Source organism: Amborella trichopoda, chromosome 2 (assembly GCF_054954075.1).
Source record: "Amborella trichopoda isolate Santa Cruz 75 chromosome 2, AtrichopodaSantaCruz75HAP2 v2.0, whole genome shotgun sequence".
Taxonomy (NCBI): domain Eukaryota; kingdom Viridiplantae; phylum Streptophyta; class Magnoliopsida; order Amborellales; family Amborellaceae; genus Amborella; species Amborella trichopoda.
Genome location: NC_142337.1, coordinates 60,569,899 through 60,590,934, shown reverse-complemented (window position 1 = coordinate 60,590,934; position 21,036 = coordinate 60,569,899). Strand labels below are relative to the sequence as shown.

The window sequence follows — 21,036 nt, the reverse complement described above, 5'->3', positions numbered from 1 at the left end:
TTGATTTTGGGCTCCATGGTGATTTGGACTCGGGCTATAACGCTTGTTGGCTTATACCCTACTTTGAAAAGTAGGGTCTTATTGGATCCTAAATTCTACACAGTAGGTCTCATTTAGGCGATCAAAATAAAAAGAAAAAACTGGAATCATGTAAGAAATAAAGGGAAAAATGAATCCTCCATTCTCGGTGAGCATAAGTTTCTTTGGTAGACAATGAATCTAGGCCTTCAAAAACTCTTTTTTTTTCTTTTTTTTTTCAAATCTTGTTTATTTGTCCAAAATTTTGATCCAAAAAATATTTTCTGCATGTTTTGGAGATCCAACTATACTAACCCACTGGCTTATAAAAGTTACTCCAATAACAGAGAAAATTATTCTAGTCGTGTATGCTATGCTCCTACAGGAGCATACTGTGCATGTACTCCCTCAATCGAAGGATCTACTTGAGAGGTTCTTTCAATCTGAAATTATGGAAAGCACCTAAGAATCACCAGATTATTATTTTTAAAATAAAAATTTAAATTTTTGAGTTTGTTGACACTTAAATGTCGCTCGTCTATTCAATCTTGAGAGAATATATATATATATTTTAGTACTTGGAGAGTTCAATTCTAAAGTTTTTTTTATTGAGTTAGTCTGGTTTGAAGAGGTTACATCCCCAAACTTGGGCTCCAAATTGCTCCAATATTGGGATTGGGATTGGGATCGGGATTGGAATTGTATACAATGATGCTATTTACCTTTTATACAAGGAGGTCATAATTATTTATAATCATCCGATGTGAAATCTGATAGCTTAAATGTAGCATCGAAAAAAATTCTTTTGAACTTCAAGCTAGGTCAATGCCATAAATATAGCCACCCAATTTCATATCCAATGGTTAAGATTAATTGTTATCACTTTGTACCAAAGATAAATAATCACATTGTATACTTTTCCATTGGGATTTACTCCAGAGAAATAGACCGTATACTCCCATCCGACATAAGTATAAAATTTTTTGGCAACTATATTTGTATTGAAGTTTGAAACTTTCGCACAGACCCACTAATTTTGCTACCAAAGTAAGAGTGAGAATGCTAGATTTGGAGATCTTTCCATTTGCTTGCAATTAACTTGGGTGAACTTCTAAAAGAGAATGGGTAGTCCAGCTAATCTCGGCACATAATCGAGGGGTTATGTGCATGATTCATGTCCCCCTCGATGTATCCGCAATGGGCGATATCATGTGTAGTGTGCTATTTTTTTTGGGTAATTCAGTAGAGATGACGAGCCCTACCTATTTTTTTAAATCGTTGGAGATTTTTTAATGCGTTAAATAAGAATGGAAGCCTAAACCTTAGCTGGGGTACATGTGGTGTTACCATCATGACCCCACTATTCAAATTACAATACACCATGTTATGATTTTATTTGGAGAGGTTTTTTTTAATCTTTGATTCAAAAGACAGGTAGTTTAAAGAAGTTGATTTTAAGTTTTTGAAGGCCTAGATCCATCGTTCGTCAAATGGAGTACACTAGAAATATCAGACAATTTTCTTTTGTATTATTTGACCTTTTATTTTGATTTTCTAAATGAGATCTACTTTGAGTAGGGCCTCTCTTGCTCCTACTCTTTTAGTTTTGTAGAAACTAACAAATTGTTGATGTTAATGTCCCCATTTTCATGCAACACATATTGGCACATGGAATGCTGCTATCCTTCGCAGGGATGACAATATATTTGTAGCCATTTATGTTAATGAAGGCAAAAATATATTGCTACATATCCATGAGAGTGTCCTCCTACAAGACGATAGACTGAATATTTCCTCACGCAAAAGAACTACTCTAGAAGATTTTTGAGTTGTAAAATGTCAGAATCAACTTCGACATGAACATTAAAAAAATTTTGATTTTGAGTTTCTAAATATTAAAATCTGACAGTCCAAAAACCCGGGTTTTTTAAAATCTCTCTCTCTCTCTCTCGCTCTCTCTTTCTCTCATACACACACACCCCACCTGAGGGAAATGAATCATGGTTTTTTCATGAAATTTCCCTTCTAAGCAGATCACAAGGGACAACTCATTGATATGAGCTCAATACAACCTCATCCATTCCAAAACCAGAACAACCTCCATATCTGCCGAGGCCCCAGGTGTAGAGAGAGAGAGAGAGAGAGAGAGAGTATGAAACTAAGTATGATCAGCAATCAGTCCGCCACCTTTACGACTCTGAAAGAATCCATGACCTGGCGTAAGTCTCTTTCCTCTTCTGCAAAGACATTTTCAGGGCTCTGCAATCTCAACTCATATAATCGGTTGTTCTCTACACCAAGAACTGCAAGGTAACGCCGGTCCCACTCAAGGAGGGGGATTCGATCTTTTGGCATGACTGCCAACTCATTGTTGCTTGCATACGATTTTATGTTTACCTGATTCATGTTTACGAGAGAATCACGCATAACCACTATACAACAATATAATAGTTGTTCAAGGCACACCAACTTTGTTTTGGCGAACTTGGTATTGCAATGGTCAGCATATTATCCAATCAAGCCCAAGCTCAAATTCTAAAGCATGGAAACTTTATTGATGGAAAAGATGCAAGAGATGCAAATGGACAGCAAGATAACGTAAAACAAGAAGAACAGAGACAGAAATGGAGATGCAAAAATGTCGAATAGCATTTTCATGTAGTTTATTGTATTTTTGTTTTTTTTCAGTATTATGCTTAGTAAATGACAGTTTCATTTTAAAGTCAAAATAAAAAGCAGGACAAAGAGTTTCAAGGGAAAACCATTAAGAATTCTTAAACTAGCACCTTCTATTGAAAATAACTTAAAACCAATTGTACTGTTCATACCTTTGGTTAAGTCTAAAGGCCACATCTTCTTACCTCAACTTGATAGTACAGTTTCCCATCATCTGCAATTCTTGAGGAAGTGGAAAGAATGTCAGACTCACGTCGAACCCCTAATCTTGTTGACATGAATTCTGTCAAATATTGCCTCAATACTTTCTCACCGGCTTCTTGGGGAGCACCCAAATCTTTAACACTCTTAAATTTCGAAGAAGATGGGGAGGACATTTCCACAGAGAGGTTCTCATCAAGAACAAATGGGTCCCTAAAGAATATATCTGCACCTGCACCTCTTACTTGAATCCAATTTTGTGGATACTTGAAGGTATACCCATCAAATGTATCAACATATTCCCTAAACACAGTAGACAGCTCTGCGAAGGCCATATCTAATGAACCCACTTGCGAAAACACAAAACCAGATAACACTAAAGCCATAACCTTTCTCCTCAAAACTGGAAAAACTTTATTCTGAAACAGAGAAAAGGCAAATGGTGCAAAGCATGAGACATAGTCGCTCTATAATTACCAAACCAAAATGGCAGATCCAGATGAAGGAAAAATCATTAACAGGAATATGTAAATAAGGCAACTGACAGAAAAACTGATAATTTGCTGTTGGGAATCAGTTTCAAATCATTTCCCTAGGTGACCACATGTATGAAAATAGAATTATTGATGAATTGGATGCCTTCGTTATCATTTTTATTGGTGTATTCGTGATAGAACTCATCAACTCATGAAGCATGAAAAGGGTGCTGCAACTTATTCCACCTTTCCAGCTTCTTAGCGCAAATACTTTAGATGTACTATTATACTTTTTTAAATTAGAAGAGAATTTCCAAGCACTAGTTATTTGTCTTTAACTCATTTCCTTAATCAAAATCTGTAAACATCAGAGTACAAGTGCCATGGATTTGAGCCTCTGCAGCAGTCTCTCCCTCCCAGAAGATTAGCCTCTCCCTCTCCCACCTCTACTATGAGCATGACTATGAAAAATTCTGGGGCTTAGGCTAAGAGTTACCGTTAATATCATTCTATATATCCTTGCTATACCAGTCCTAAGAAGCCATATTATCCAAATCCATCTCCTTCCAGGCTTCCATCATATGAAATAAGCCTAGAACTCAAACAACCTGTTCAAAAAAATTTGAATCGACTTAAAACCACATCAGAGCATAAAGAGGATAAAAAGAATATTTCCATACCTAAGATCAATGTCAAAGTGTCCGCTAAGAGCACTCGCACATTAGATGTATTCAGTTTAACAAATGGCATCAATCTCCTAACCTTGCCTTTCATGGGATGACTGCTTAGATCTTCAAGACAACAGGTAAGAACATCGGAGACATCTTATGGCCAATGTATCAATTTCCAAGGAGGACCAACCAAAAATACACCTATTGGTGCATTGGAGGAAATTTATAAATATATACCTTAACTATGTTTAGTTCGCTCAGTAAACAAATTATCTACCCTTGCTTGACATTCTTAGATAGATATGACAGTTTGTACTCTCTTAGTCATATATGACTATAGGAATTAGCTGATGCTTCGATTAAGTGTATGGGGCTTCTCATCTCATTTGCTAGGCGCATAAGTCCCTAGCTTACCTAGCCAGAAAAAGAAAAAAGAAAAGAAAAAAACAACGGAATCAATTGTGTTGGGTTCCCCACATTGGACAAGGATTAATTTATGCAAATTTTCTTAAAATTTATAATTGACTATGTTGTTGACTTCAAAATTTGATTAAAAGAAGGGATTAAGGCTTCGTACTAAGTCCTATAAAGGACAATGATAAGTGAGCAGCAGAGAGAACCTCACAATTTAGATTGTAACTTCCTGTAGCACTACAACCATGAAAGTGATAGACAAACACAAAAGTGTGCTTTAATCTCTCTCTCTCTTCTTTTGTAGACTGAATTTCTTTGTACACTTTTACAAAGAAATTCAATGTTATACTATCAGAGACCTACCTATTTCAGCCCAGAGAAAGGGACCATTTCGCTTAAATCACATTGTGACCATTAGAATTCTACACAGGTTATCTTGTTCCACTCTGTAAGGCTGGATTGGATCCCGTTATATCTTGGTCCACTTTGTAAGGCTGGCTTGGATCCCGTTATGAGGAAGAGAGCATTGCCTCCATTTCTAGTGGCAATGAATCAGATTTCTCAGATGGTTTTGAGGAGGAGACATTGGCTTCAAGTGATTCTGATCTTCAAGAGAAACCTAGAGTGAGAAACTATAATGAAGATTTACTTGGTGTTAAACCAAGTTCAGAAGCACCCATTAGTGAGTCAGGGGTGAAAGGATTTGGAAGGAGAGTTTGGAAGTGGAATTGTCAAAAATGCTCAGAGATCCAAAGATGGGAATTTGGGGATAAGGGAATTTGCAAATAATGTAACAGTATCGAGTGTTTGGGACGACATGCAAGATGCAATGGAATCAACACAATGACTGAGACTTCCTTAGAGAATAACTCAGGTCCAAAATTTCGTCAGAAGCATGGCTCCTAGTGCACCTCCCATAGTTGATTCTTGGACTGGATCTCAGAACTCTGAAACAGGAGAGACACAACTGAGAGATGCTACCAAATTGAAAGGAGCATGTTATATATCAGAAACACAACATGTATACCATGAGCTCCATGCACAAGTTGAAACAAGGCTCTCTTCTGATATTAAGGAAGGCTTTACTGATCTTGTTGCTCAGTCACATACGTAAATGAACCATGTCCAAGGTATGTTTCTGGAGAAGTTGAAACACAAGTCAAGTACCATGCAGGCAACCCACTTCAATGGACCAATCGTCAGAGCACTTGGCAGTTCTTTGTAGTGTATGATGCATGTATTCACTTAGGTCTGCTTGCATAAGATTGATGCTGCATGGAGGCTTTTGAATCCCTAATAAATGAGTGCATCATCTTGTGCAATGCATTTGGGTAGCCCAAATTCCAGTTGCACATCTGGAATGGAATCCTTAGCCATGGAGGACAGTTCACTCTGTAAAGGAATGTTCAGTGAACTACAAGAAAGTTATTGGAATGATGAAGGTGGAAGTGAAAAAGATTTGCGTTATACATCGTCAAGAATGCCATGCGACATATGACAGTTGAGCGCAGCATGTATGCAAGCCAGTCCACACTATGTTGGACTATGTTAGACATGTTGCAGCATTACTAAAATCAGGCGTTAGCTCAATAAGAACATCATTCCAACTGAGACTCTCAATGACATTACAACAAGAGGTATCGCCATGCTTCATACAATTGAAAATTTCAATTGAAGACACACAAACAGAGACAGCTATCTGCAGGCAACCAGGATCTAGTGAATCTCATATCCTTTTTCCAGAGAGTCAAGGAGATGCTCGTTTTTTATTGGTTCAGGTCTTCAGGATTCCAAAGAAATGCTTGAGGTTGAGCAACAATTCAGGCTTCTTCTTTGACTGATAGAGTATGGTGGAAGCCAATATGCCATGAAGATCAGGAATGGGTGGGGAAAGTTCAACTATCCATTAGTACTACAAGTACCTCTGGAAAAAGTACTAGCATATGACTTCATATCCCAGGCTGCTTTTTGCATTCCAAAAATTTTCATTCACCAAACCTGGACCTACGGGGACCATGGCAGTGGTTATTTGCTGAATTTTCTGATTATCATGGATTTTTTGATGCATACACTAGGCTCAGGTATATTTTATATCTCATAGATGTAGCCAAACCAACAAAAGTTTGGATCTCATACATGATTTGCTCATACCTGTAGTAGAGACTTGAGATGAAAGCAATCTCCATAGGCAAGAGAAAGGATCCCTATCAGACAGTGAGGATCAAGTGGGGTGTCTTTTTTGCAATTGTTCTTGAGAATTCTAAACCATTGTATGAACTCTTCCCTACTGCATGGTTGGCTATGCTCAACCCAAACTTCAGACTCCACTGCTTCAGCATTAGTCCCTGCTGTGCAGATATACACTTTTCTTTAGTGATATACTTTCACAAGAGGAATAAATGTTTTTGAGAAACAATCTGCAGATGGCTGCTAGAAAGGGAAGTATGCGACACATGCAGGACACTTATGAGCTTATATCCAGCAAAATGATGGCTTCTTGATGGACCTCTGTCTATTTCCTCAGCCTACCTCAATATGAAAATCTTTTGTGTATCAATATTGGCAATGAGATTTGGAAGATGATAAAATTCACAATCAGCATATACTAGCTTCATTGCTTGACCTGACATAGCTGCCTGTGTTTACGGTACAAAGTTATGCAAAAGGCTTAGAGGGGTTTCTTGTGGCTTGGCCTCCATCAAGGCCTTCCCCCCATGTAACAGAGCTACTCATTGCAGCTGCAGATTTTGAAAGAGATCACACATCTTGGAACATTGGTCCAGCAAATGGACAGGTGGATTCAAAGAATTTCTTTCATTTATATATTATGGCTGGAATTGGAGAAAATTATCACCTTCACGAGCTATGCAAAACAGGTAAAGGCCCATTGACTTGAATTACAACCCAGCTTTCCACCTCTCCATTTGCCGATGAGATGTAGGTGCTCATCATAGACATTATCAAGAAATACGAAATACAAATCAACAGATGGCGTCATTACTCTCTTGTTTTAGAGAATGCTCTTGCTGATATGACAAGAGAGGTCACGAAAGCATTGGAGAAACAGCAGAGCAATATTTTGGCTCCTTTGAAAGACAACATCCCGAAAAAGCTCGGCATGCACGTGCAGAAGCTAATGAGATGCCACTGATAACCGCTTTATCTTGTTCCCAATCAATTAGACTACTTTGAAACTTTTCAGAGAATACTAGAATTTGCTGCATTGTGAAGCAGAGTGCATTTTTATATCTTGTGCTTCATACCCGCCAGTGACATAAATGGGCAGTGTTTGGGGAGCAGTTCGATGGAGTCACTGTAATGCTGATAACAAATATGAAAATAATTTGCAAGCCAGAGTGGAAAAGCTTGGCAAACAGCTCAAGAGGACACTCGAGGAAACTAAAGAGACAGAGGCTGAAGCCAAGATCTGAGAGAGGATGCATTTGTTTCTCTCAACTCATGGACACGACAGGGAACTTGCACAATGTATTCGCAGGTCGCCTTTTTGTGGCATTCAGCCAGGGGTTTTGGGATAGGAAGTGTATCGAGCTTTCTTGAGGAGCAGGAAAAAGAATCAAACCAGGCATAAGGGATCTTAATATGCCTTTGGTATTTCAGACGATACATTTGTCTCTCAAATGCAGAGGCAAGGTAATACTCTGCAAGAGAAGGACCTTGAGCCTCCACGCTATGTCATCCGAGCGCGCCTTATTCTCTGTAGAGACACAAAATATGAGTGATCCATCAACATGTTTCTATGTTTGAGTATCTTTGAAGCTGAAGCCACTGGAGATCAATGGCATACCGAAGCTTGGACCATTCAAGCTTCTCTCTTTAATCAACCAGTTCACTTTACAAGCCACACGATGACCCTTAGCCTGTCTCAGCTATAATACTCTTTTACGTTTTTTGTATGGCTCATATTCACATGCAGTTTCTTCAAGGAATAAGCACAATGTTAGATATCAATTTCAAAATATCAACGACAGAAACAAAGCTGGAGATGGAGAGACAGTCTCTAAATTTTTCAGCACCGGGTAAAAAATTTGTATGTTGGGAAACAGTCCTTTTGGTACATTGAGATTCATATTGGCATTACAATTCAAAAAGGACAAAGGAAAAACAGCAAACGTTAAGAAGTTGGTACATTAAAAATCTGAAGAAGTTAACAGAACCAACCCAAATTTATCATAAAATATATGTTTTAATTTGTTTCTCTACATTCAGGATATAACATGATTAGAAAAACAAGAACAATAAAAAAAAAAAACACTTATAATGATTTCAAATACAATAACTCAAATTATATCTAAACCGAATGGCTGAAATACTAATATTATTAGTCATGCCTTTTTTTTCATACCCACAACTATCAGCATAAAATGGGGTCAATCCAATACCATGGCTAAAAAATAAAAGAAGCGAAGATTTTTTCTACCTATGCGACTATACTACTGCTAAGAAGTTACCACCAATTGGACACTAAAATTTAATGCCAAAAAACATTAGAGACAGGGTTCTGCACCTACGAGGCTACGACATTCAATTGAACCTCAAACTATTGTACTTAACACAATTAACCAAATCACAAAAAACCCAAAAACAATTAACCAATAAAAGTAGAACACAAAAGAATATAGCTCCAAATTCATAGTAAAAAATATGCGAAACACATAAAATTTACCTTCTTAAGACCACCCCCAAGTTTCTTGAGCCCCATTACCACCGGAATTTCCAACAAGTCATTGGAAACAGGTAAAATTTTGTTCAAAAGGGCAATTTCTTCTTGTTTGAAATTAACCGGAGAAGTCTTATGAAATCTCTTGAATTTCAGTTGGGTCTTTTGTGGATGCTTGAAGAATTGCAAGTGAAGTGGAGATGATAAAATGCAGGAAGATACTGGAGATAAATTACTGTATAAAGTAATGGGGGAAGCGAGGGACGCCATTGAAATGAGGGCGAGCTTATATGAAGAGGAGAAGATGTCCTAAATAAAGCATGGGAGTTGAAGAGAGAGAGGGAGAAGAGCTTCTCTTCCCGCTTCAAAACTGTTGGTCTCCATCTGGATTGTTATCTTCTATTTCGGACATTTAAAATTTCGAAAGGTTTCAATGAAATGCGTGAGATTGAAATTTGCCGACAATTTTCTTCTACAGTATGGTGCTGGACCCTTCGCCGTTAAAGCGTGGAAGGTGGACCATCGTGTGAGCCTTCTCTGTCATTCTACCATCAAGGGAAACGATAGCATTATCTCTGCCACCCATAATAAATGATGACGGTGGAGATTTCTTCTATTATGGTTGTGAACACATAATAAAGATTTCAAACCCTACAATAGTCTATAATGTAAAACATTATATAGACGGCCTATTTTGCCTTAAAAATAAGTGTTCACAAATCCACAAAATCTGTATGATCTTTTGAGCATCATATTTCATAGTCGGGGGTAGAATTGAGCCATATTGGAGAAATCAAATACCCAAAATACTTTCCAAACGAAGTATGAGGTGAGGTTTGACTTTGTTTTCATAAAACCTCGGCCCTATACAAACTCCATTCTTTATATTCTAATACTTGGTGGATGAAGTTTCTATAACGCCTAGGCTTTATACAAATAAAATAATACTCACCTCAAATCTTTATGGAAAGCATTTTCGCTAAAGGAAATCTCTATGATAGATCTAAATTAATTTCTAAGACTGATAATAAAATTTGAAACTCAAAACTCAGTACAGATCTTACGGATCTATGAACACTTAATTTTAAGGTGAAATGAACAACGTAGTTAATTTGTTACAATATATATGATTTTTAGAGCTTAAAATCCTAATTTTTTTTCATAACTAATATGTTCAAGCTGAGATGATCGATGTAAAGGTTTTCCAATACATGAATTATAGTTTTTGATAAATTATGAGATGAAGCTTTACTTATTTTGATAAAGCTGCTGCCCTGTCAAACCATTTTCCATAATTGTAGAACATATGAACCTTTACATAGAACGTTTTGTTCTTTTTTATAAAATCCATACGATCATCCCTAGTACGAATACATGTTTGAATACTGGACACAGTTGAACAGCACGAACCTTAAAAAATCCAAACTTTCGGTATCACTCAAATCGGCAATGTAAACCACCATCTAGCCAAACCCCTAACTAGCAACACTAGAGCCCGAGGTTAATTGGTTAGCGCTTGACGATTTGCAACGCTACATCCTAGACACTAACGAAAAGTTTTAAATCTAAACTTTCGGAAGTGGCCGAAATGTCAATACTAAATTCGTCTGTTGCTTTCAGAAGGGAATACACAAAAGGGATTCAAGGCAGCAAGGTGCATTTTTGCCTTTAAAGCTACACCACAGCTTTACTGTCTCTGTGATCATTCACATACACACACAGGTCTTTTTCTCCAAAACAGTGTTAGGTCTTTTTCTCTAAAGCAGTGTTTTAAAATTTGGATCGGATTTGGATTCCCCACCCATTGTACCAATTTTAGATATGGATCGGCTGAATCAGTGAAAAATTAGGAAAAACATTTTTATAAGATAATAATTTTAGGTGATTCTAAAAGGAAAACTTGAATCACCCACCCACCAAATCTAATCTGACAGTTCGCATTTTGGAACACCAAATTTAAAAACCTTAATATTTCAAGATTTCTTGAACTATCGGTTTCTGTGATTTATTTTTTTCTCTTTTTTTTTCTCCATTTTTTATTATGTGTGGATAGCTTTGTGATGCTTGCTGTCATTCATTTCTAGATACTCAGCTTGTATGTGTAGATTCTTTATGTTGTTCCACGACGTAAACCATTTTTTATGCATTAGTTTAGCAACTTAGCATTCTCAAATGAATCTAAGCATCTATCATGACTCAACCCCTCCCCGTTGACTCACCCAAAGAAAAAAAATAAAATTAAGGATCTTCTTTAGAATCATGATGAATATATTAAACTCTTCTTTTTTTAATGTTACCACTAATCATATTTGCAAATTTGGCCGGACCAACTTGGAACCGTCGGGTCAAACTTGAATTGGGCAATGGCTAATCCAATTTTGGCCGGTTTTGGGGTTTTGGTTGGGTATTTAATAAAAAAGTTATATACAATCCCAAAAAATAAGGGATTTATTTGTAAGTGCTTTTCAATGTTTTTTTATCATTTTCACCAATATTGTAAAGAGTTTTGGTCATGAATATTTATTTTTATATATATTTTTTTTTAATTTCAAAAATACCTTTCGACACAAATCTATTTTTTTAAATTCATTTTTTTTTTTTTACTGATTTTCAATTTTATTTGAATGCATTTTACTTAATCTTGTTTTAAATATGTTTTTTCATATTTTTTTATTGTTTTATTTTTTTAATATTTTTTGGACCGATCAAAACTTATCCAATTGAACCAAGAAATTAATCGGTTACTCAAAACTGGCCATTGGCCGGTTTTTGAGGCCTATTCGATTCTTCCAACACCGACTGTGACCTGCTAAAAGAAATCCTTTTTCGCGTGCAAAAGGTGCTATAATTGGTGGGCATGCATATTGAATTATCGACCCCTAACGTGATGTGACAAATATGGTACAACGTTCACCTTCAGAATTGATGAAGAGAAATAAACTTAAACATTAAATAATAATAATAATAAATGATTCAATAGGACGAGCGTGTTAGAGAAATATCGTGTTTTAAACTTAGGTTTACATAACGAGTAATTTAATGTAAAACATGTTAGAAATAATCTAAACGGCTTTTAAAATATGAAATGAAATCATTGGGCGATATGTATCTCAACTAAGGCTCATCAAAGAAAACCATTCGCTTTCCTCCACTAGTTTATAATTCATATTTAATGATTTGGAGTGCATAAATATACTATTTCGTTGCATGTGAATAGTTTGGTCTCTGTTCTGTTGAGATAAACAATCATTTGAAGTTTCGAATGGAGAAAATGGTGCACCTTGGATCTTCGTCGTCTGGGCTGACAATAGGCCGGGCTTGGGTGGCGTGAGGCCTAGCCCAGATCTCTATAGGGCTGGTATGGGCCCAGCTGCTTGGATAAGGTAAAAGACGCCTTGGCCAGGCCTGGTCTTGGGCCACATCGGGCCCAATAAATTCAAAGGAAAAAGAGAAAAGGGGAGCAGTATTTGCAAACCCAGCCAGTCCAACTCAGAACCGGCTCATCAACTTGGGACCGAACACTAGTTGATCCGGTTTTGACCAGTTTTAGTGGTCTGGTAGAGTATTTTAAAAAAATTTAAAAATATAAAATCCCAACAAATAAGGGATTTGTTTGTAATGTATTTTTTTATTTTTTCTTTATCATTTTGGCAAATATTGGAAAATACTTTGGCCATGAATATTTATTTTTACATTTTTTTATTTTTTTGAAAATTTGAAATTTTTAAAAAATACCCTTAGTCATAAATCAATTTTTTTAACTACTTTTCAATTTCATTGGATGTGCTTTGTTTAATCATGCCTTAAATATATTTTTCATTTTTTTAATTCTTAATGCTTTTTGGACTGGTTGGGACCTGCTCGATTAGGCCGGTTGAACACTAGAAGGGAGGAAGGGCTCAAGCGCAGCCTTCTATAACCCCATCCTAGCCGTAAGGCCCCATTTTTGTGGCCTAGGCCCGAACTAATTGGGTTGAGCGGGGCTGCCTGGCCCATTGCCACCCCAATTCATCGTCGAGCCTGTAAATAAGTGTTTTAAAAAATCACATGCCGGACTCGCCAGATTTAAGCCCTATTGGACCCGTGGCGAGTCTAAATTCCGAGTATAAATATGGGGCTTCGTAATTTTTTGGGTAGTAATGGAAATGTAGATGTGCCAATTTCATGTGATACTTTAAGCCCATGGGACAAAGTAGTTGGTTGTTTGAACTTTGAAGATAGGACAAACAGTAGTATAAATCATCAAAATTCAATTGTAGGAACTTTTTGGCTGTATAGAACCTTTTTTCTTTGATCTTTTCCTATGAGTAGATTTATGACTCATTCAAAAAATGTGACATTTCTAAATATAAAATGGAGCAGTCCATTCAAATGCTTGATTGAATACTAAAATGTCTATGGGCAAAGCAACTATAGTGCCAATAGCACCTGCCAAACAGATTAATGAGTTATGATTTGTCATTTAGGAAGAGATTTGCTGAACTGTCAATCTGAATGATCACAAATATGCCGGCCCAATAATCAAACAGCATCGCGGTGGGCCAAACAAATAAAAAACTTATAAATGATAAGAAGCGGTTTTGAAAGACTGGTGGGTCGAACTGGTCACCTTTAGCCTTAGTCAAACAGGACGACTCGATGAGCCGACAACAAAAATAAAAAATTGTAAAATTTAAGTATCGTTTGTTAAAAAAACAATTTAAACAATGTTTAGAATACTCAAATCACCCCCAAAACAACACTTAATGTCATGCTATTAAAATGAACATTTATGTGGGGTTATGGTGGAAGGCTTTTTTTTTTTCCAATGAGGACTTGGACGGGCCCCCTACTGGTTCTAGTTTGACTTCGGAAAACTGATTTTTTAAACTCTACTATAAAGGATTTAAAAAAATATATTGTGATACATTGTAATTTTCAAACAGAAAACTACATGTCACTCATCTGTACATTTTTTAAAATGACAGCATATTTGAATCTTACCTCCACTGAGTTCAACGTTTGAAGGATGAATGTCCATCACAATAATCAATGTGAGATTGCATACTATAAGACCATTTTAAGTCCGTATAAGAAAGTCAGAAATGTGGAAAGAAATTATATCTTGTGTACCTAGTTAATATCGAAGATATGAATCCTAATTTATATATTTAGAAAGGATAGATACAATATTGTGTATTTATGGTAACTCTCGCTATAGTATAGAAAATTGTGATTTATTTTATCTGTAATTTGTCTATAAAAGACAAGTTTGTATATTCATATGATTAATAGATACAAGGAGTCTTTTCAGAGAAATTCGAGACTCTTCATATGATATCAGAGCTAGCCAGATTCATTGTACTTGTATTAATTCCTCGTCTCTAAGGCATTGTAGCCGATTTTTCAAGACGAGTCTGATGCTCACCCAATCGGTAAAACTTTTGTTGAGTCGTGTTTCGACTATCTACTGAGTCGTATTTCGACTCTCGGATCTATCTCTCAATCAAGTCTTTTTTTACTCTCAAAGATATGAGACCTAACCCAAGTCTGCTCCATCAAATCCAAGGTCCTTCATACGGTAAGATTGGGTTCGTGGTGAAAAGTCAAGATCATTGTCTTCGGCCTGATAAAGTTCCATATATCTTGTGCACCAAGGCTCGTCCTCAGATTCTTTGAGGACGAGGCGGGTCCTTCACATAGACCGCTCCCTCATCTGCTTCCTGCGTCTACCGGAGAAGTTGTCCCTCTGTAGCACAAACCTTCCCTTTTTTTTGTTTGCATTGACGATTGTATTTTCATTTGAATGCGGGTGCGTCCTTAAACCCCAGATAAGAACATCCTCATTGGAATTATAGGTTTGGAGTTTATTGATGGTGCAAAATTAATCTTGGATTTTAGCAAGGCACTGACGTTAATGGGGCTAGAAAGGCTTGCTTCATCCAATATATATAAAGCCCTTTAACACTTTTTATTTAAGCTGCTCTTTATTTGGCTACATTGTGGTGTGCATCGTCTCTCTCTCTACTGTTACATATTTCAAAAAAATAAAAATAAAAAAAATCGTGCTTTGCGCTTTTGAAAAACAACTTTTTTGTATTTGAAAAATCAACCATTTGTCTAGTCTTAGCCAGATCCATCACTAAACCCCTTTGAAAGCTCGTTAAAAAAAAGAAAGAAAGAAAAATACCTTGAAAACCGTTAGATCTAAAATATTTACCTTTCTATCCTATGAAAATAACTATTTGAAAGTGGATCGTGAAAATGACCGATCTGCCCCATCTGGAAACCACCCCCTCTGTGTGTTTTTGCCTCTGAAAACCACCCGTTTGAAATCTCACCCGGCCACTCTGATCTTGTACTGTCATTGATGCTTTGAAACTTGACCTAAAACACCCATCTAAAAATTCGTCCAAAAAAAAATTTGTGTTTTTGTGTTCTAATCTTTTATGTATGATTAAATTTATTTGTTATGTTACTTGACCATGTCTGTTTTAGTCTGCGCGTTCGTTTTATGTGGCCTTTAAAGGCCTTATGAGAGGTTATATAAGCATTGTATATAGTGAAACATAAACTTAGTGGGAATGTGGTCCCCTTGTGGACCATATTAAGCAAATACAATTTGTTGATACTCGGACTTGGCTTGACGTGTTGGGGCAGTCAAGTTGGAAAACCCAAGGTACCTGGGCATAGAGATGAAACTGATGAGGGTTTAGTGGGTTAACCCTTGATGAAGTCGAAGTATATTCGAATGAGAGCCGATGGACTATGTGATTCTTGTGTGTGATGAATATTCTATAGAGACGTGACTAAAACCTCATCGTTGTATCATCACCCGACATGTACATACATAGCCGTTCTGAGTTAATAATCCACCATTGAGGGTGAAACGTCTACATTTGTAAGAGATTACCTCTATGCATCATAGAGTCATAGCTGTATCATGGTCTAACGGATCATGGTTTGTCTCTAGAGGAGAACCTGGAATCTGCATACTGGGATTACGTCCCCTAGCACATTGAGTGAACTGCGGGTAATCGGAACTGTTGGGTCAGTTTGAAAAAGCTAGTGTGGATTGTAGTCTACAGGTGAAGGTGGATTTCTTTTACGCGTTGATTAAATCCTAGACCTAATCTGATCCGATTCTCATCAAAATTAATTTGATATAATTAATTTTATGTTATTTGATTATTAGAATGTTTATTTTAATTTTTATGAATCTTCTGATATTTTAATTTTTGTCATTTGGATTTATAAATGAAGAGATAAACTAAGAAGTTTGAAAATTTTTAAAATAATTTTTTATTATTTTTAAAATATGTAGGACCCTCCATAATTACTGAAGGCCCATTTAAATCACATAGGACAATTGGGTGGGGCCCATGAGTGGCCACCAAAGGGTGGCACACCCCACCTATAGGGATTGTCTTTTCTTGCTAAATATTGTGAGAAGCATCTCATGCTAATTGACTTTTTTTTTGTAGAGAGAAGTCATACTTGTAATGAAGGAATAAAATATGTGGTTTTAGAAAATCTTGAAAATAAAAAAGATTTGATTGAGAAATAATGAATAAATATTTACTATTAGAGAAAGTAAATAAATATTTTTCTTATTTAACTTATTTAATAGGAATAGGTTTAGGAAGTGGAAGATAAAGTTCTAGTTCTGAAGTGTATTGATGGTAGATCTAGGGAATGGATGCTTCACGTCTCTCACTCCATAAGTCTATTTGGTTTGACTGTCAAGATTTGTTTCTACGATTTTATGGCAAATCTAATGCATGAAAAATCTATAAAGGAGATCATTCTCCTCCCTTGTCTCTACACCTCTTACTTACTCTTTCTAAAATATAATCTTTCTCTAGCCTCTCTAAGGGGTATGCCCCACATAGGTTACTCTCTCTGTCTTTCTTTCTTTAAGAAACCTAAGGGGCCACGTCCCACCTTATGCTACCTCTCTCTCCCTATTTCAAACTATCCTAAAGGGGGCATGCCCAAGCTATGCTAGGTTGTGCTTGAATCTCTCACATGAGTTTTAAATCAAGCTAGGTTTTGGTTATGTGATTTTCTGGGCAGTAAAGGGATCATCCCTAGCTAATAGGTTTCTTCTTCCTTTCTTGATTTCTATATCTCATAAGGATCAAGCCAATGGGCTTGAATTATGCCTAAGCATTGAGGCTTTAGGTTGGTGGTTCTATATCGAGATTCATGTGCATTGTTTGAGTTTTGTCATAAGAAGAAGAAATGTAGAGACCGATCAATGATCCCAAGCACCATCGAGCCGATGACTTGGCGTGGGGTTGAAGTAATCTCTAGTATCTTATTTTGTTTCTTTCATATTCATTTATTATATCTTATATTTACAAGAATATGTTGTGTCTTTTCTTTATTAATGAAAAATATGGTTTTGAATGACTTCAAGTTCTTGATATCCTATTGTAATCTTTTATTTAATTTTATTTAAATTTATTATATTGTAAAATGACTATTTGTAAGTGATCTAGACCGGGAAGAAAAGAAAATCAATTGAAAAATAAATAAATTATTATATACTCTGGCTAGATCACACGTGTCCTTTCACTGCGAGCTGTTGAATCTATCTGGGATATGCACCGAGTTTTGTTGGCTCTTCCAAAGGTCATTCTATTTTCTCAACTGTCTCATTATTTTTCTATCTCTAGTGAAGGTATGCAAATTTTGTATGATTGATCGAACCTACTCTAATATGGTCGTCAGTTCCTAAGGTCATTTGCTATTGAGGCTTGTTGGTCTGTTGCTAGTTGTATTTGCTTTATTTGAGCTTCATGTTTTATGAGGTTTGTTGGTCCGCCGCTGCTTTCTGTGCTGGTTGATCAAGTAATCTGGGGATGACAATCACTACATCTATTGGTCATGCTATACACCTGGAGATCCAACTGCTCGTTTCAGCGGTTAGTGTTCAAACTCCAGTTGCTCTCTCTCATAGAATCTTGAGTTTGAGGGGAAATGTAAAAAGAAAGTATATATTGTGTACCTAGTTAATATAGAAGGTATATATCATAATTTTTATATTTAGAAGGGTAGATACAATATCATATATTTATGGTAAGTACGGGAATAGTATATGAAACTGTGATTCATGTCTATATTTTTTCATGTGTAATTTGTCTATAAAAGACAAGTCTGTATATTCATATGATTAATAGATACAGGGAGTTTCTTCAGAAAAACCTAAGACTCTTCACAAGAATCACCCTAGTCGTCACATGTGAAACAAGATAGCTTGTTGACAACATGTCTCACATTTAACATGTATTTTATTTACTTTGTACAAACCAGTGTAGGAAAATTTGAATCGAAACGGTTAACCCGATATGGGCCCAGATGCGGTTCAACCGGCCTAACCGGTAAACCTACTCGATTAAACCGTTATAACCGGGGTAAGTCTCGAGTGGTCAAAAAAGTGTTAAAAATAAAAAAATCCAATAAAATAGGAAAACTATATTTAAAGAATGATTAAATAAAACACATCCAAATGAGGTTGAAAATTTATTAAAAAAATAGGTTTTAAAGAATTGATTTGTTTTCAAAGGTATTTTTGACTTTTTTTTAAAAAAAGATGGAAAAATATAAAAATAAGTATTAATAGCTAAAACAATTTTCAATCTTTACCGTAATGAAGACAATTATTAAAAATATATTATGAATAAAATCCCTTTTTTAAAAAAATTTTATATTACAATACCCGACCCGTCACCAAAACTGACTGAAACCAAAACTGGCTAGTTCTGATGCAATCGGGGGGTTATCGGTTAGACCGCCCTATTTTTCCTTTCAATAGTACTACAAGATACCCGCCTAGTTCTGATGCAATCGGGGGGTTATCGGTTAGACCGCCCTATTTTTCCTTTCAATAGTACTACAAGATACCCGCATCACTGTGGCGATCCCCCAAAACTTTTGTAAATAATTAAATATAACATGGTAAAATCCACATAAAGTTCCTCTAAAATTATTTACAAAATCCACGTAAGTTCCCATAAGAATCACTAGGTGTGCTAGTAGTCTGAAACAAAAAGGCACGGCTGAAAACAAGTATTTCTTCCATATTTAGGATTTTTTAGGTCTTTGGCTTGAAATAACTTCATGTAAATGGGTGAAAATCGCATATAATATTATAAAATTAGTCCTTTCTTCAATATTTTATGAAAAAGGTCTATTACATAAAAACGAATGCATTAAGGACTCACAGCAGATATGGGACAAGAAGGCCATGCTTAGTGATATTGACTAATGTCATTAAATCTTGGCCTGATTAAAAAAACTGGCGCCTATTAGGTGGTGGGCCGTACTACCTTCTACACATGGTCGAGGCACCTTAAAAACATAGGTAGATTTTTCTTCATAAAAAATTATTTCAAATATTTTCCAGATTTAGTCACTCCAAAAATTAATATCATTTGTGAAAAAAAAGATGGAGTCCGACAAAAGCTCCGGATCTGCTCCTCCTGAAAGGCTGCCGAATTATTCATTTTTGAAGGGAAAATAGATATAAGGTTTTCAAAATAAAATCTCTCTCTCTCTCTCTCATTTTTATTTATCACATATAAACTAGGATTGCGACTTACTCTTCTCAATACACCAGTACCATTAGCAAAACCTGTATCATCATCATGATAGTTTTTTTTCAACTATTTGGAATCAGCTACATGAATTTGATACGTTATTTTTCTCTATCGAGGGTCATACTCTCAGTGAGGTTGTAAATCTTTTTTTTTTTTTTTCACTTTTTCCAACCATGTCTTTGTTGGCCTATTCCTTCTGTTTTTTAGCCTTCCACTTGACCTAACTTGTACTTCCCATTAGGTCTTGTACTGGATCTGTGCTGCACATAATCAGCCCACTTAAGTCTACTTTATTTCATCTTATTGCCTATTGAAATTGCACATAAGTTATCTTACATGTAAGTTGGGTATTTTAAATGTAAGTTGGGTAGAAATAACATTGATCTAGCTTGAGATGCAAAGTTGCCAAAAAATAGCTAGATTAGCTTGCTTCGTTTTTTTTAGACAAACTTCGAGAGTGGAATCCTGAACATCCTTGACCAATCTGATATATCTACCTCTCTCGGCCAAACTGATATATCTACCACTATGCTGAACGACCAAAATTCATAGTTCCAGCTATCATAGTCCATGGCACTACATAATCCACAAATACTAAAATAATTTTTGAAATCACCCTCAATTTCAAATCAAATTAAAGAGAGGGAGAGTGTACCTTTCAAAGTTTTAGGATTATTTCATGCGGTGGTTAAAATGGTAAACCTCTAAATGGCTACTAAATTTCCTTTCACTTCATTAAGTGACATGTAGGTGCGCTCGAACTCTTTTTCAGTACAGGTTGGTAAACACTAGCAATCATACACCATAGGGTTCAATAAAAACTGACAATTCTTTCAAGGGTGTGGTTTTCATAAAGCAGCAACTTTAAACAATTCAATTAAGGCACACCTCCAAATTTTATCATAATATATAATTTCAGTATAATTTTTTTTAGAACTATTTGAAAATCTATTTTTATATCTAATTATAAAATTTTAAAATCCAAAAATAGTTAAAATCAAGTAGAAAATGCTGTAAATGGACTGTATAGAAAATGTGTTGGCACTATTTTCTAGGACTCAAACTTCTTTTTTTCTTGTCATATTCATACACCTTACAGGTCGAATGATCAATTAGAGGGTTTTTCAAAATTAAAACAACCTTTTCCAATCGGTTTTTGAGGTCCATCTTTAATTCTACATTTTAAAGTCGCAACCTTAAATATACTTTTTCCTTCTTTCAATATTTTAGAAAATATTTTAACACTTTTATAGTATCTCCTCACATAATATATTGAAAACAAATTACATGTCTAAGTTATATGCTTCCTCAGGAGCATA

General features: G+C 35.8%; 1 protein-coding gene across 1 annotated transcript; it reads right to left on the bottom strand.

Moving 5' to 3' along the window:
• Window positions 1-2,003: 2,003 nt before the first annotated feature.
• Window positions 2,004-9,986, bottom strand: PPD1 (Photosystem II reaction center PsbP family protein). The gene is made up of 3 exons (XM_020674058.2): window positions 9,141-9,986; window positions 2,880-3,314; window positions 2,004-2,415 (listed from the first exon to the last, which is right to left on the bottom strand). Exons 1-3 carry the CDS (start codon window positions 9,402-9,404, stop codon window positions 2,194-2,196), a joined length of 921 nt encoding a protein of 306 aa, XP_020529717.2. The 5' UTR covers window positions 9,405-9,986; the 3' UTR covers window positions 2,004-2,193.
• Between the last annotated feature and the right edge of the window lie 11,050 nt (window positions 9,987-21,036).

Excerpts from the sequence above, each read along its gene's own strand:
- PPD1 (XM_020674058.2), bottom strand. The coding sequence starts at position 9,404 with ATGGCGTCCCTCGCTTCCCCCATTACTTTATACAGTAATTTATCTCCA. Across the intron at positions 3,315-9,140 it reads TTGGGGGTGGTCTTAAGAAG|AATAAAGTTTTTCCAGTTTT; the intron begins GTAAATTTTATG and ends TCTCTGTTTCAG. Across the intron at positions 2,416-2,879 it reads AACTGTACTATCAAGTTGAG|GTAAACATAAAATCGTATGC; the intron begins GTAAGAAGATGT and ends AACATGAATCAG.